At 48.3% G+C, this 14,021-nt stretch overlaps 1 protein-coding gene across 3 annotated transcripts in view; it reads left to right on the forward strand.

Annotated features, from left to right (window-relative positions):
* Positions 1–14,021, forward strand: part of ADCY9 (adenylate cyclase 9) — a 157,221-nt gene that overhangs the window by 100,511 nt on the left and 42,689 nt on the right. For all 3 annotated transcript variants that reach the window (XM_003916462.4, XM_009195879.4, XM_017953150.3), the window contains one exon: positions 10,711–10,901. In XM_003916462.4, coding sequence (XP_003916511.1) covers positions 10,711–10,901 — 191 coding nt within the window. The remainder of the gene's footprint in view (positions 1–10,710; positions 10,902–14,021) is intronic.

Below are 14,021 nucleotides of genomic sequence, written 5' to 3' on the forward strand. Positions count from 1 at the left end.
TACGATGTTTATGGGAGAGGTGGCTTCACCGCCTCGGTGGCCTTTCTTCCAGCTGAAGATGCCCACAGGAGGTGTCAGTGGAAGAATAACCACCTGTGGGTCAGAAGAAAATGCCTTTGCAAGTAAATGCCCTCCTGGATGAGAAGGTCCATCTGTGTTCCAGGCAAGGACAGTGGCCCCTTCTGTGTTTCTGTGGCCAAGCATCTGGCGTGTGGGTGTGCTGTACAGGCCACACCTGCGGCAGGAGAAGTGTGTGTGCTTGAAGAAGACAATGTGGGTGTTGGCCCAGCATTTTTAGGTTGGACTACAATAGTGAGAGCTGCAAATTGAATGATTCTTGGAGCTATTTCATGAAGGTCAAATTTTCTTTTGTTTTGTTTTATTTAATCTCTCCCAGACTTCTGAACTCCTGCCATGTTGAATTTTTAGTTCTTCAAGGTTATTTGGCCTTATTCTTGACTTACATGTTTTTCTGCCCTAGCTCTACCACATTATCTAATTATTATTTTTTTTTTGAGGAGTTTCACTCTGCTGCCCAGGCTGGAGTGCAATGGCGCGATCTTGGCTCACTGCAACCTCTACCTCCTGGGTTCAAATGATCCTCCTGCCTCAGCTTTCCGAGTAACTGGGATTACAGGCATGCACCACCATGCCCGGCTAATTTTTGTATTTTCAGTAGAGACAAGGTTTTACCATGTTGGCCAGGCTGGTCTCGAGCTCCTCACCTCAAGCGATCTCCCCAGCCTCAGCCTCCCGAAGTGCTGGGATTACAGGTGTGAGCCACCATACCTGGCCCACGTTATCTATTTCTAAGCCTTTCATATTTTTCATTTACCTGCTACTGCTCACTCTACCTTCTATTCTTGGGGAGGGTGTGTTTCTTCCCAGCTTTATTTTATTTCTTCTCTAAATCTCAGAATTATTGCACCTTGTTGATGTTCACATTGCTGTATTTAGTTTATTTTATTGTATTATTATATTTGAGACAGGGTCTCACCCTGTCACCTAGGCTGGAGTGTAGTGGCGCAGTCAGAGCTCACTGTAGCCTCCACTTCCTGGGCTCAAGCCATCCTCCTGCCTCAGCCTCCCAAGTAGCTGAGACCACAGAAATGCACGACCACACCGAGCTTCCTTTTCTTTTTCAAAAAACAGCTTTATTGAAGTATAATTCACATACGATGCAATTCACCCTCTCGGGTGTACAATTCGGTGGTTTTTAGTGTATTCATGGTGTTGTGCAACCATCACCACAACCTAATTTTACATTTTCATCACCCCAAAAAGTAACCCTGCATCCGTTTAGCAGTCACACCCTCTCCTAAACCCATGGCAGCCACTCATCTGCTTTCTGTGTCTACAGATCTCCCCATGCTAGACATTTCATATAAATGGGATCACATGGTGTGTGGCCTTTTGGGACTGGTTTCTTTCACTAAACATCATACAGCTTTCTTTCCATTGTCAATGCATTCCTTTTTTTTTTGTTTTCAAGTATTTAGCAGCTACCTAGTCTCCGATTTTAAATTTAGTTTTTCATTTCTCTTCTTTCTGTTATTTCTCATCATCTACATTCTGTACTTGAATCAGCATCCTCTTAGAAACCTGTCAGCTCTCTAGGGACACGAGTGCGGTCTGGGACCCCCCGCCCCCCGCCCCGTCCCTGCTGCAGATATGACCCGACCCCCTCCCTCTGCAGATGTGACTCATCCCCCTCCCTCCCGTCTGTGGCATCTGGTGCATTTGGTGCTGTCACTTCACAGATAGAAACTGATCAGCTGGTGGTCGGTTTCAGTTCTGGTATCTTTCCCCAGCTCTCCTGTTTCATAGCCTCTTCCCATTGTTTAAACTCGGCTCCATGACAGCAATCTTAATAGTTACTGCAGACCTTCATTTGCATTTTGTTGTCGGCAACTCATTGTTGAAGTGCTGTTTGTTGCTTCTGAACAGCCCATGGACACTTGAACTTGAATGTGTGTGTCTCTCTCTTCTTGTGGGTCCAGATCGTCACTCACTCACTGTCCTCACATTCACGGCTGTTCTCAGGACAAGCACCGTCTTTCCCTTTTTCGCATGTCCCTGTTTACATGAATGAACTCATTTAATCCTCACAACAGCCCTGTACTGTGGTATGACCATCACATCACAGTAGTTTCCTTTTCTTTTTTATTTTTATTTTTATTTTTATTTTTTTTGAGACGGGGTCTCACTCTCACTCTGTTACCCAGGCCAGAGTGCAGTGGCGTGATCTCGGCTATCTGCAACCTCTGCCTCCCGGGTTCGAGAGATTTTCCTGCCTCAGCCTCCTGAGTAGCTGCGACTACAGGCGCCTGCCGCCACACCTGGTTAATTTTTGTATTTTTAGTAGAGACAGGGTTTTGCTATGTTGGCCAGGCTGGTCTTGAACTCCTGACCTCAAGTGATCCACCCACCTTGGCCTGCCAAAGTTCTGGGATTACGGGCGTGAGCCACCACACCGACTAGCATTTCCATGATCTAGACAAGGGAACTAAGGTCAAGCACTGAAGTGAAAGTCACCTAGGTTGCTTTTTTTCTTTTTTAACCTATTTATTTCTTTCAACCCTTAGCCCAGATCCTAATCTTCGGTAAGTACTCAGTAAGCATTTAGTTTTCTGGGTGCGTGAATGAGCAAATGAGCCAGTGGATGACAGAGATAGCACCTGGTGGGCTGTTGACAGACGTGCCGGATGTGCTGGGTGTCGTCTCTGAGGCTCGTTCTGCAGTCTTTGTGAAGGCTTGTGCTTGTAAACCCTAATTCAGGAGGTCTCTTAGAGATGGGAGGCGAGGGTCTCTGAAGTGTGTGACTCCGGGACTCTCCCTGTGTCAGCATTCTGGAATGTAGCAGTGGGATATTTATTAACGCAGAATACAGAAGATAAGAAGCCAGGCCGGGCGCGGTGGCTCACGCCTGTAATCCCAGCACTTTGGGAGGCCAAGGCAGGCGGATCATGAGGTCAGGAGATCGAGACCGTCCTGGCTAACATGGTGAAATCCCGTCTCTACTAAAAATACAAAAAAAAATTAGCCAGGCGTGGTGGCGGGCGCCTGTAGTCCCAGCCACTTGGGAGGCTGAGGCAGGAGAATGGCGTGAACACAGAAGGCGGAGCTTGCAGTGAGCCGAGTGAGCCACTGCACTCCGGCTTGGGCGACAGAGCGAGACTCTGTCTCCAAAAAAAAGAAGCCAGAACAGGGGAATGTGGTCATTCAGGGGGGTGCCTGTCATTCCCATTTGGCTGTGATGGCAGCTGTTTAGCCATTACTGGGAGAGACAGGGAAGCTGGGTATAGAAGGTACCTGTTTAGAAGCAGGGGTGGGGAAGCGGGAGAGAGAGAGTATGCGTGCACACACTAAAATTTTGTTTTCTGGCTGGGTGTGGTGGCTAACGCCTTTAATCCCAGCACTTTGGGAGACAGAGGCAGGCGGATCACTTGAGGTCAGGAGTTCAAGACCAGCCTGTCCAGCTTGGCAAAACCCCGTCTCTACTAAAAACAGAAAAATTAGCCAGGCATGGTGGTGCACACCTGTAATTCTAGCTACTCCGGAGGCTGAGGCAGGAGAATTGCTTGAACCCGGGAGGCAGAGGTTGCAGTGAGCTGAGGTTGTGCCACTGCACTCTGGCCTGGGCAATAGAGCGAGACTCTATCTCAAAAAAACAAAAACTGTTTTTTGGTTAGGCAGAAGATCAAGTTAAACAGGCAGAGTGAACACCCTTTGTTTCTTTCACTTTCTTCCATAAATCCATCTCATATTTTATTATTTGGAACTTCTTTTTTTTTTTTTTTTTTGAGATGAAGTCTCACTTTGTCGCCAAGGCTGGAGTGTAATGGCACGATCTCGACTGACTGCAAGCTCTGCCTCCTGGGTTCAAGCAATTCTCCTGCCTCAACCTCCTGAGTAGCTGGGATTACAGGCGTGCGCCACCGTGCCCAGTTAATTTTTGTATTTTTAGTAGAGACGGGATTTCGCCATGTTGGCCAGGCTGGTCTCAAACTCCTGAGCTCAAGTGATCCTCCCGTCTCAGCCTCCCAAAGTGCTGGGATTACAGGCGTGAACCACCGTGCCTGGCCTGGGACTTCATTTGTTAAGAAGAGGTTAAGTTTCACCAGCAGCGATTTGTAGTAAGACCTTGCGACTTATCGTCAAATATTAGGACAACCAGAATAAATCAGTCCTTATGATTATTTATTGTACATATGAGTAGGAAGGACTTACCCCCCTCCGGAGAACATTTTAACATAAACACGTGAAAAATATTCTCTCTTTTGTACCAAAACTTTTGTTCTTCTTACGCAGAAAGAATAGATAATTATAAAATATATCTATAACTCCATAGGCTTTGGCTATTTGATAGATTAAAAGCATTTTTTAACTTTATTTTTCTTATTGGCTGGTTACAGTTTAGTTTAAATAATTCTCATGCTGCTTGGTCATTTCTGACCTAGTCATGAGGAAGAATGCGATGCAAAATGAAAGACGTTCCTGGAATGTTTCTGAACCAGCCCAAGCTGATTGCCTCTCTTCTGTTTATTGTTTTAAGTCATAAGTGACGTAAGCTTCTAGGCGTTTGTTATGCTATGTGGCTGGCTCCCAAAGTCATGTCTTAAAACATTCTTTCCTTCCTGATTATTCTTCTCCTTCTTGTTTTTCTTCTTTTTCTTTTTCTTCTTTTTTTTTGAGATGGAGTTTCATTCTTGTTGCCCAGGCTGGAGTACATGGCGTGATCTCAGCTCACTGCAACCTCCGCCTCCCAAGTTTAAGCAATTCTCCTGCCTCAGCCTCCGAAGTAGCTGGGATTTACAGCGTGTGCTGCCACACCCAGCTTGTTTTTCTTTTCTTTTTTTTCTTTTTCTTTTTTTGAGACAGGGTCTTGCTGTCTTGCCCAGGCTGGTGTGTAGTGGTGCAGTCACAGCTCACTGCAGCCTCGACCTCCTGGGCTCAAGTGATCCTCCCGTCTTAGCCTCCTGGGTAGCTGGGACCACAGGTGCCACCACACCCAGCTGATGCTTAAATTTTTTATAGAGACGGAATTTCACTATGTTGTCCAGGCTGGTCCCAAACTCCTGGGCTCAAGTGATCCTCCTGCCTCAGCCTCCTAAAGTGCTGGGGTCACAGCTGTGACCCCCGTGCCCAGCTCTTTTTCTCTTTCTGTTGAGTTGGCAGTCATGTCCTTGATTCTTGGTGGCTGAGGGTATCTCAGTCCAAGGCAAGAATCCCACAGAAAGAGACCAGGACAAATGAGGCCAGAATTGTCTTTCTTTTCCGTAATGGGCTTTGTCAGTGACTCTTGCTATACTCAGGTCACCAAACCTGATCACCACTATGTGCAAAGTGCAGTTTTAGTTTTCAGAGAAATGACACTAAACTTAAGAATACTTAAGAACGTTAACTGTGTTAACCTCCTCCACGCACGCAGCCATAGGCAGATTCCCCCATCACACAGGAACCCATTAGGAAATGCCCGCCTCTCTCTGCAGCCTTTGTAAAATTAAGCTGATAAAAGGCATCACTGTTGTTGAGGTTTCAAATCAATGGATAACCAGGAAAGAACATAAGAAATCATATTAATTATTCTCCTGTTTACACTTAAATCATTTAGCTGCCTTTTTTTTTTTTTTGGACCTTCTGCTGTAAAAGAGCCATTCTAATGAACTTGGACCCCAGGCTCCATGTGTGTGGTTATTCATTAAATCATGTTGCTGCAGATTCTCCTGACTTAAGACTTTGGCTGGGCTTGAACTCAGTAACCTGTCCTGATATATTTCTCAGGCGTTTCTGATCAGGCAGCTGCGTTCTGCCTTAGCTGTCATGATGATAACCTCCTGGTTCTGGCAAAAGGTTTCACTTTAAATTTAGCTTTCCGTATGGAAGCCTAAATGAAAAGATCACGTATTTCCCAGTTTTGCTCGTTGTGGACTCGGAGGTGTGTTTGGCCTTTGTCACACTAGTAGGATCGTGTTATCACTACAGGTTGGTCATTCAGTGCTTCCTAAAGAAAAACTCAAGTCAGGAGCAATTATTGATTTAACAGTTTTGCAAAAGCTTTTGTACATAGAAGGTGCATGAAAAAGATTCCAGTGACACGCAGATCAAACACTGTGTCGATAATCACAGCTAATGTCTAGTGCTTGCTGCATGCCGGGCAGTTGTAGAGGCTGTGTGCGTGTTGGTCATCTAAGCCTCACATGTGAGCCGTGGGGTAAGCCCTGCTCCTGTCCTCGCCTTAGAGATGAGGAAACTGAGAGGCAGAGATGAAGCAGCTCACTTAGGTCACGGGATTAGGGGGCAGACCTGGACCTGACTCGGAGGCCCCCTCCAGCAGCCAGGTCTCCGCCCATCACGCTTGATTGCTTGTAATCGGAGCCTTGCCTCTCGCCACCAGTTTGCGGGGAGTAGGTTTCCCGTTTCCACCGTTATTTCCTGACTCCCGTGCCTCCCAGCTTCCCACCCGCTGTGGCTGGCATTTCCACTGGCTCCCTGGCTTGTCCTATGCCTCATGCCTCCTATGTGGCTCTTCCTCCTGCTTTCGCCCCCCTGCCGCCGGTGGCCCCAGGATGGAGGCTTCCCGGGACAGCCCACACAGTGCCCTGCACAGGTGCTGTGGCTCAGCCCTGGCCATTCCCCGCACACATTCTCTGTTCCAGCCACACTGAGTTAAAAGCCATCCTTTAGCTGTGCCTGCTGCAGTCCCCCTCCGTAGAGGACCTTTCATGACCCGTTCTAGTAACCCCCCTGCCTGGCGTCAGCCACCCCTGCCCCTTGCCCGGTTTGCTGTTGCCAGGCTGACCTCCCCACGTCTTTCAGTCTCCGTGTGGAGGGCGCTGATCCGTCTGTTTCCCTCTGCTTGGGAAGCAGTAACAGAACAGCACAGGCTGGGTAATCGATACAGCACGGGAATTTATGTCCTCATGCTTCTGGAGGCTGGGAAGTCCAAGATCAAGGCACCAGCAGGTGCAGGTGTCTGGGGAGGGCTGCATCTTGTGGAAGGGAGAAGAAACGGGAGGGCAAGTGAGAGAACCCCTTGCAGCAAGCCCCTTTATGCAGGTGCCTGATCCCATTGCAGGGGAGGAGCCCTCCTGGCCTCGTCACCTCTTAAAGCCCTGCTTCCTTAAGACTGTCACTCCACAACGCCTGAAATTTGGAGAGGACACATTCGAGCCACAGCCCCTTCCTTCTCGAGGCTTCCTGAGATGCCCCGTCCTGTGCTTCCTGGAGCAGCTGTCCTTCCTCGTCCTGGGACTTGGCGTGCCTGACCAGAGTCACACCTGCTTGTCCTTTTGGCCCCTCTTCAGGTGACGGGCTCCACACGGGTCACGATCTTGGCCAAAATAGTCACACATCGTCCCTGTACCTATCAGTGTTTAGTAAACAGAAAGTGCTTAATAAATGTTTGATGAATTAAGAGTGACTCAGTAACCCCAGTTCAAACAAGCAACAGCAGAAGTTGGAGATGTGCATGAGGCACGTGCCCAGCTTGTGAGCAGAGGTGGCTGCTGCTGCTCCATGCTACTGCGGGGTGCTCCCTGCTGCGTGCGCCCTGTGGACTGCCGTGCGGAGCGCTGTGAATGTGCCGGCTGTCCCATCGTGCTCCAGCTCTTCAGGCCTCCCTGCCCAGCCTCTCGCCACTTCAGTTGCCACGCACTTCCAGGAGAGGCTGTCTTGACTTTCTTTTGCAGTTCTGGAGCCACACAGGGAGCAGGTACGCAGTTACCTGGGTGAGGGCCCCTTCCTGGGTTTGAGGGGCAGCCCAGTTCATGCTCCCAGGGCAGCCCTTGTGCACCGGGAGTCATAGCCTCAGGCAGGGGCACCCTAAGCCGCCAGCACTTTGCAGGGCCAGCCACAGACATAGTGGAAAACCTCACCCTTCAGCTGCAACTTTTCCTCCCTCCCACCAAAAAAATGTCCTTCCTCTCTCAGTGCGTGGGGACTACGGTCTCCAGAGTGGCCATCCACAGTCACACTGGCTGTCAGTGGCTCCTGTCACCACCCTGCCACCTGGTGACTTGTGGGCCACACTCAGGAGTCATGGGAAGGAGACCCTTAGAGCAGCCCTGGGACAGAAGTTCTCACGTGTACTTCTTTGATGAAGGCGGGAATAAGCCCTGGCAGCTCATTGTCTTCTCTTGTGTCCCCATTGGTTGCATTTTTTTTTTTTTTTTTTTTGAGACGGAGTCTTGCTCTGTCGCTCAGGCTGGAGTGCAGTGGCCGGATCTCAGCTCACTGCAAGCTCCGCCTCCCGGGTTCACGCCATTCTCCTGCCTCAGCCTCCTGAGTAGCTGGGACTACAGGCACCCGCCACCTCGCCCGGCTAGTTTTTTGTATTTTTTAGTAGAGACGGGGTTTCACCGTGTTAGCCAGGATGGTCTCGATCTCCTGACCTCGTGATCCGCCCATCTCGGCCTCCCAAAGTGCTGGGATTACAGGCTTGAGCCACCGCGCCTGGCCCGGTTGCATTTTTTAACTCTGGCAAAGTGAAATGGCAGAGTTGGTCCAGTGTCGCCTGGGACAGGTCTGAGAAATTGGTGTAAAGATGCCTTCACTCCTACATCATATTCCAGTTCATGTTTCCATTTTGGTGTATACATGTTACAGCCGTGGTTGATCCTGTATATAAATTGGGATGTGGGTTTTTGTTGGAGAAAAAAATGCACAAAAGTTCAGGACCTAAGTAAGAGTGAAAGATTTCCATTGACCAGCTGCGGTGGCTCACACCTGTAATCCCAGCACTTTGGGAGGCCAAAGTGGGTGGATCACTTGAGCCTAGGAGTTCGAGACCAGCCTGGCCAATACAGTGAGACCCCATCTCAAAAACAAAAAAGAAGAAGAAAGAAAGAAATAGCTAGGCATAGTGGCACACGTCTGTAGTCCCAGGTACTCAGGAGGCTGAGGCTATAGGAGGTGGAGGCTGTAGGGAGCCATGGTTGCACCACTGCTCTCCAGCCTGGGCAACAGAGCAAGACCCTATCTCTAAAGGAAAAATAAATCATGAAGGGTTTCTTGGGGCCAGTTGGCATCTGAAAATATCTAAGTCTTTTGGTTCTCAGCTATGACCTGGCTACGCTCTAGGATGACTTTACATGTGTCCAGGACTCTTGGCAAATTCTCAGAACACTTGACTTAAAAAGATAAGCCATGTAGTATTTTGACAAGTAGAGAGGGAGGTGAAATGATGAGATGAGGCCATACTTATAAAATCATTCGGGACCGTTGATGAAGTAGTCCCTGGGTTTCTGATGAATGAATTTTAAAGCACTGACCAAATATGTACCCAGTGTAAGAAGCCAGAGTCGATCAGTGTCGTAGACACGTTGCCTCTTGATGGAATCTTTCCGTGCCACACCCTTCACAACCTGAAGCTGGAGCTTCAGCCCTTCAAGAAGGGTCCCTACAACTGGGTGCAGTGGCTCGCACCTGTAATCTTTGGGAGGCCAAGGTGGGCAGATCACTTGAGGTCAGGAGTTCTAGACCAGTCTGGCCGACATGGAGAAACCCTATCTCTACTAAAAATACATAAATTAGCCAGGCATGGTGGTGCACACCTGTAATCCCCGCTGCTCAGGAGGCTGAGTCAGGAGAATTGCTTGAACCCAGGAGGTGGAGGATGCAGTGAACCGAGATCGCACCGTTGCACTCCAGCCTGGGCAACAGAGTGAGACTCCATCTCAATTAAAGAAAAAAAGAAGGGACCCTGCTTTGTTCATGATTTTATTCTCAGTGCCTGGCATACACCAGGCCTGAAATAAATGTTATTTAAATGTTAAATTACATTGTCCCTCCTTCCGATACATTTGCCATCTGGTTAAATTCCAGTGAAGACAAAAGGATGGATTTGTTTAAATAAAGTTTGCTTCTTTTTCAAAAATTCCTTGGGCTCTTCCCGGAAAAGCTGCTCCTTTGCCATCTTCTCAGCAGATTCCCGGGGCGGGATCCACCCGCCTGTTCACAGCTCCTTCCAGTGCGGCGTGGGTCCAGGTGTTAGTTCAGCCTCCAAGGAGAATTGTAAAGACATGTGTCAAGTGTCCTTTTGACCACCTTTTTTTTTTTTTTTTCTGTAGAGGGGATTTTGTGAGAGAATAATATGCATGTGGACCTCAGCTTAACAAAAGCTGAATGTTCCTGGGGTGAGTGTTTGAATCCAACAGGAAATAGATGCTCGACGGCTCTGAGTCAGGGGAGGTTTTAATGGCCTGTTGGTGCATGCTAGGGTCTCGTTTTTCGGGGTAGTTTTGCAATCTCTGATACAGGTAAGATGGTCAGTGCCGAAGGCTGCCATGACGTCTACACTGACCGTTGTGAAGGTACTCACCGGACTGGTATTTACAGAGAGAAAAAAACCCAAGCAGGGTCTAGGGTCAACCATTCTGCTTTGCTGCCTTCACAGGGAGGTCCTGGGACCCTTTTATGGAGGAAGTTTTTAATGCTTATTTTAACCCTGAAGGTAAAACATGAAACACGCAGCCGTTACTCCAAGAAAACGTAATGTGGGTAACTGGAGTGTCTCGGGGGCCCACGGTCTCCCTGAGGCCGCATCTCTCCGGAGAGATCATGGACGTCTGTCGTAAACTATGACCTGTTCACATTTTCACTTTACTCTCAACTTTCCAGGAGTGAGTCGTTCCCAGAGAGCAAGACGGAGCTGCGTTTCAACAGACGGTGCTTTCAATCTGTGCTGACTGTAACTTTTATCCATCATAGGTTTGAAGACTTACCTGATATCGGGTCAGAGAGCCAAGGAGTCTCGCTGCAGCTGTGCAGAGGCCTTGCTTTCTGGCTTTGAGATCATTGACGGCTCACAGGTGTCCTCAGGCCCTAGGGGACAGGGGACAGCGTCATCAGGGAATGTCAGTGACTTGGCGCAGACTGTCAAAACCTTTGATAACCTTAAGGTTAGTTTTTTTTTTTTTCTACTTCTAAAACTTTCTATTAATTCTGCAGTAGAGCACGTGAAATAATAAACAGCCTCCAGGTCTGAGGCAAACAACGTGGAATAACCTTCTATTTGGTTTTCATGATTTTAATATTTAGTCTAAAGTTAGTAGCATTTTGTATTTTTAATATCCTTGCTTTTTGACATACTACGCACCTCCATTTCCTTTCCATTGCATAAGGATGCTTCTCATTTGAATTATTAGTTATTTTCTCCTCCTGGGACCTGTGGTGTTTTGGGATTTCTAGAAGCTAGTGATAAATGACAGTAAAGGTGGCCTTCCTTGGCACCTTGGGTGGAGAGCTAGTTGATAATCTGATTTCAGAGACCACTTTCTCAAATACTTCTACGTCTCTTGAAATCCACTATTTTATGATTATTTGAAATGATGTTGGTGTGGGTAAATCCTAGGACACAGCTCACTGAGAGGACAGGCTGCCGAGAACATTGTAGTATTTCATTATTGGAACCGGGATTTCCTGGTAGCCGCCTAGAAGTGCCTGTTTCTGGACTGACCTGTCATCATAAATTACCAAGGAACTGGCGCGGTCGACCTTGGGTGTGTGAAATCATTTCGGTTTATGAGCTGTTCCTCCGCTTTCACGTTTGATTTAGTTTCCCCACTGGTACCTTCTGTTTACTTTTGTAGTTTACACATCTCCTGTCTCCATTCTTAAAATGAGAGAGAGAGAATCACAACAGCTCCCCTGCGCTGCTTTGTGTTGTCAGATAACACAGTGGGGTATGCGTGAGGATGGCGGCCAGTGGTTACGGCTTCACCCAGTGTGTCCCTGCCTCTCCACGTTCATTCACAGGCTTGAAAGCTGCTGTTGGTGTTTACGATGAACAGCCTTCGTCATGTGGCAGTCAGCCGGGGTATCCAGATTATTTACTGGGTCAGGATACATAGCGCCTGTCGCCCAGTTACCTGTAACGATGACACCTGGGTTCTGTCAACCCCGCTCGTGTATCATGTTGGTTGGGTGCTTTGTTAGTGTAACGCAGGGCTTCTCACCTTGGCACCGCTGGCATTTTGGACCAGGTAGTCCTGTGTGGTGGGGCTGTCCTGTGCACTGTCAGATGGCTGGCAGCATGCCTAGCCTCCACCTGCCAGATGCCAGCATACCCACCTGTACCCTACTCCCCAACTGTGCCAACCAAAAATGTCTCCGGACATGGCCCAGTGTCCCCTGGGGGTGCAGAGTCATCCCTGAGTGAAAACCACCGGGACAGTGGTGTTGGATCCTCTCTTCCCCGTACTCTTGGCACACGCGTAAAGCTCATGTATCTGAGATTCCCTGGATGCCTGCAAACTTTAGAGACAGCCGTCTCGCCTGGGCTGACGTTTTGCAGGAGTCAGAAAATGGAGCTCTGGGCTCCTAGACAGCGGACCCGGGCAGGGAGGGGCTGGCGTGGGGAGGAGTCGGGAATGGTTTTGCTATTTGGGGAAAAATGGTTTCCTCCAGCCTGCACACTGAGCTCTATTGAAGTAGTGAAAGACAGCCCAAGCCAAAAATAAATAATTTGTTGTGTTTGCCATTTTAGCGTCCACATATGTGTGTTTCTGTCCGTTAGGGGATGCGGTCGCAGAGTTCCCCGTATCACATGCTCACAGGTTTAGTGACCACGAGTTTAGCCATGGCGATGCTACACTGCTTTGTACTCATCTATATATTTGTTTTGATTCGAATGAGCAAAAACCATTTAGCATATCTCCTTGGCATGTGGAGATTTTCCAAATATCGTTGAACGTTTCTGAGAATCCTGTAATCTATCTCAGGTTGACAGAAGGCCAGGCAGGGTGGCTCACACCTGTAATCCTGGCACTTTGGGCGGCTGAGGTGGGAGGAACGACTGAGGCTAGGATTTTGAGACCAGCTTGGTCATCGTAGCAAGACATCATCTCTACAAAAAAATTTTTTAAATTAACTGGGCTTGGTGGCATGTGCCTGCCATCCCAGCTACTCGGGAGGCTGAGCCAAGAGGATCACTTGAGCCCAGGAATTTAAGGCTGCAGGGAGCTGTGATTGTACTGCTGCACTCCAGCCTGGGCCACAGAGTGAGACCTTGCCCTGTCTCAAAAAAAAAGGAGGGGGCGTGGCACTCAGTGGTAAAGTAAATTCGGGAACCTCTGGATATTCAACACAGAAAGAGTTTCTTTATTGCAGGACTTCTCAGAGCCTTTACTACGCTAGTAGACAGTATCTAGTCCTTCGGAGGAGGACGCGGTGTATGCCGCACTCTCAGGCCTCTTTGAGCACAATTGTTTTCTTCAAGCTGCACCTTGCAGGGCTAATGTGGTCTCACCTTTTGGGGAAATGCTCATGTAGTAAAAGGAGTTTCATGCCAAGGACTAATACATTAGAGAAAAGGTGTTCAGGAAGCGTTCCCTGAAGGAACACGCGTAGATTTTCGCCTGTGTCCTGTTCCTGCTGCCGCTCACTTGCAATACGCATGGCTTCGCTTTCCCTCTGAACTCCTGGCTGCGTTCACTGTTCAGCTCCACTACGCTTTCCTGTGCCTCCCCAGCCAATAACGCTGTTCCCTCGTCTCCAAATTCTCAGTCCCTTCAGTCTGTCCCACTTGGCTGTAACATACACGATCTTAAATCTTTGTTTCCTATGCGCCTTCCTGTGAGCTCTTTGCATTCAGAGACTGTGTGTTAAATAACTTAAATATTTCCCAAGTGTCGAGCATGGTGCCTGGCATGTAGTAATTAACAGTTTCTTTTTGGCTTAAGTTTTTAATTCTTTAATTAAACACACAGAGCGATGCAGCTCTGCAGAGCCAGGCGAAGGACTGAAGTCAGAAGCCCAAGCAGAACTGTGTAGAACCAGGGCAGCCCCCATGAATGTGTGTCCTGTGTGACCTTAAGTCATCTCCCAGGTCATAGCTGGAAAATTCTGACCTAATGTGACATAAGCTGTGTACTGTAACGACCTACCAGGAAATGGTAGTGATGTCAAAAGCCAAAACTTTGGTCCTGAAGTCATAGCTCCAAGGCAACCCTTTCTACACCCAACTGTCGGCTTTTTTTTGTTTGTTTGTTTAAGAGATGGGGTCTCGCTCTGTTGCCCAG

Source organism: Papio anubis, chromosome 18 (assembly GCF_008728515.1).
Source record: "Papio anubis isolate 15944 chromosome 18, Panubis1.0, whole genome shotgun sequence".
NCBI classification, from domain to species: Eukaryota; Metazoa; Chordata; class Mammalia; order Primates; family Cercopithecidae; genus Papio; species Papio anubis.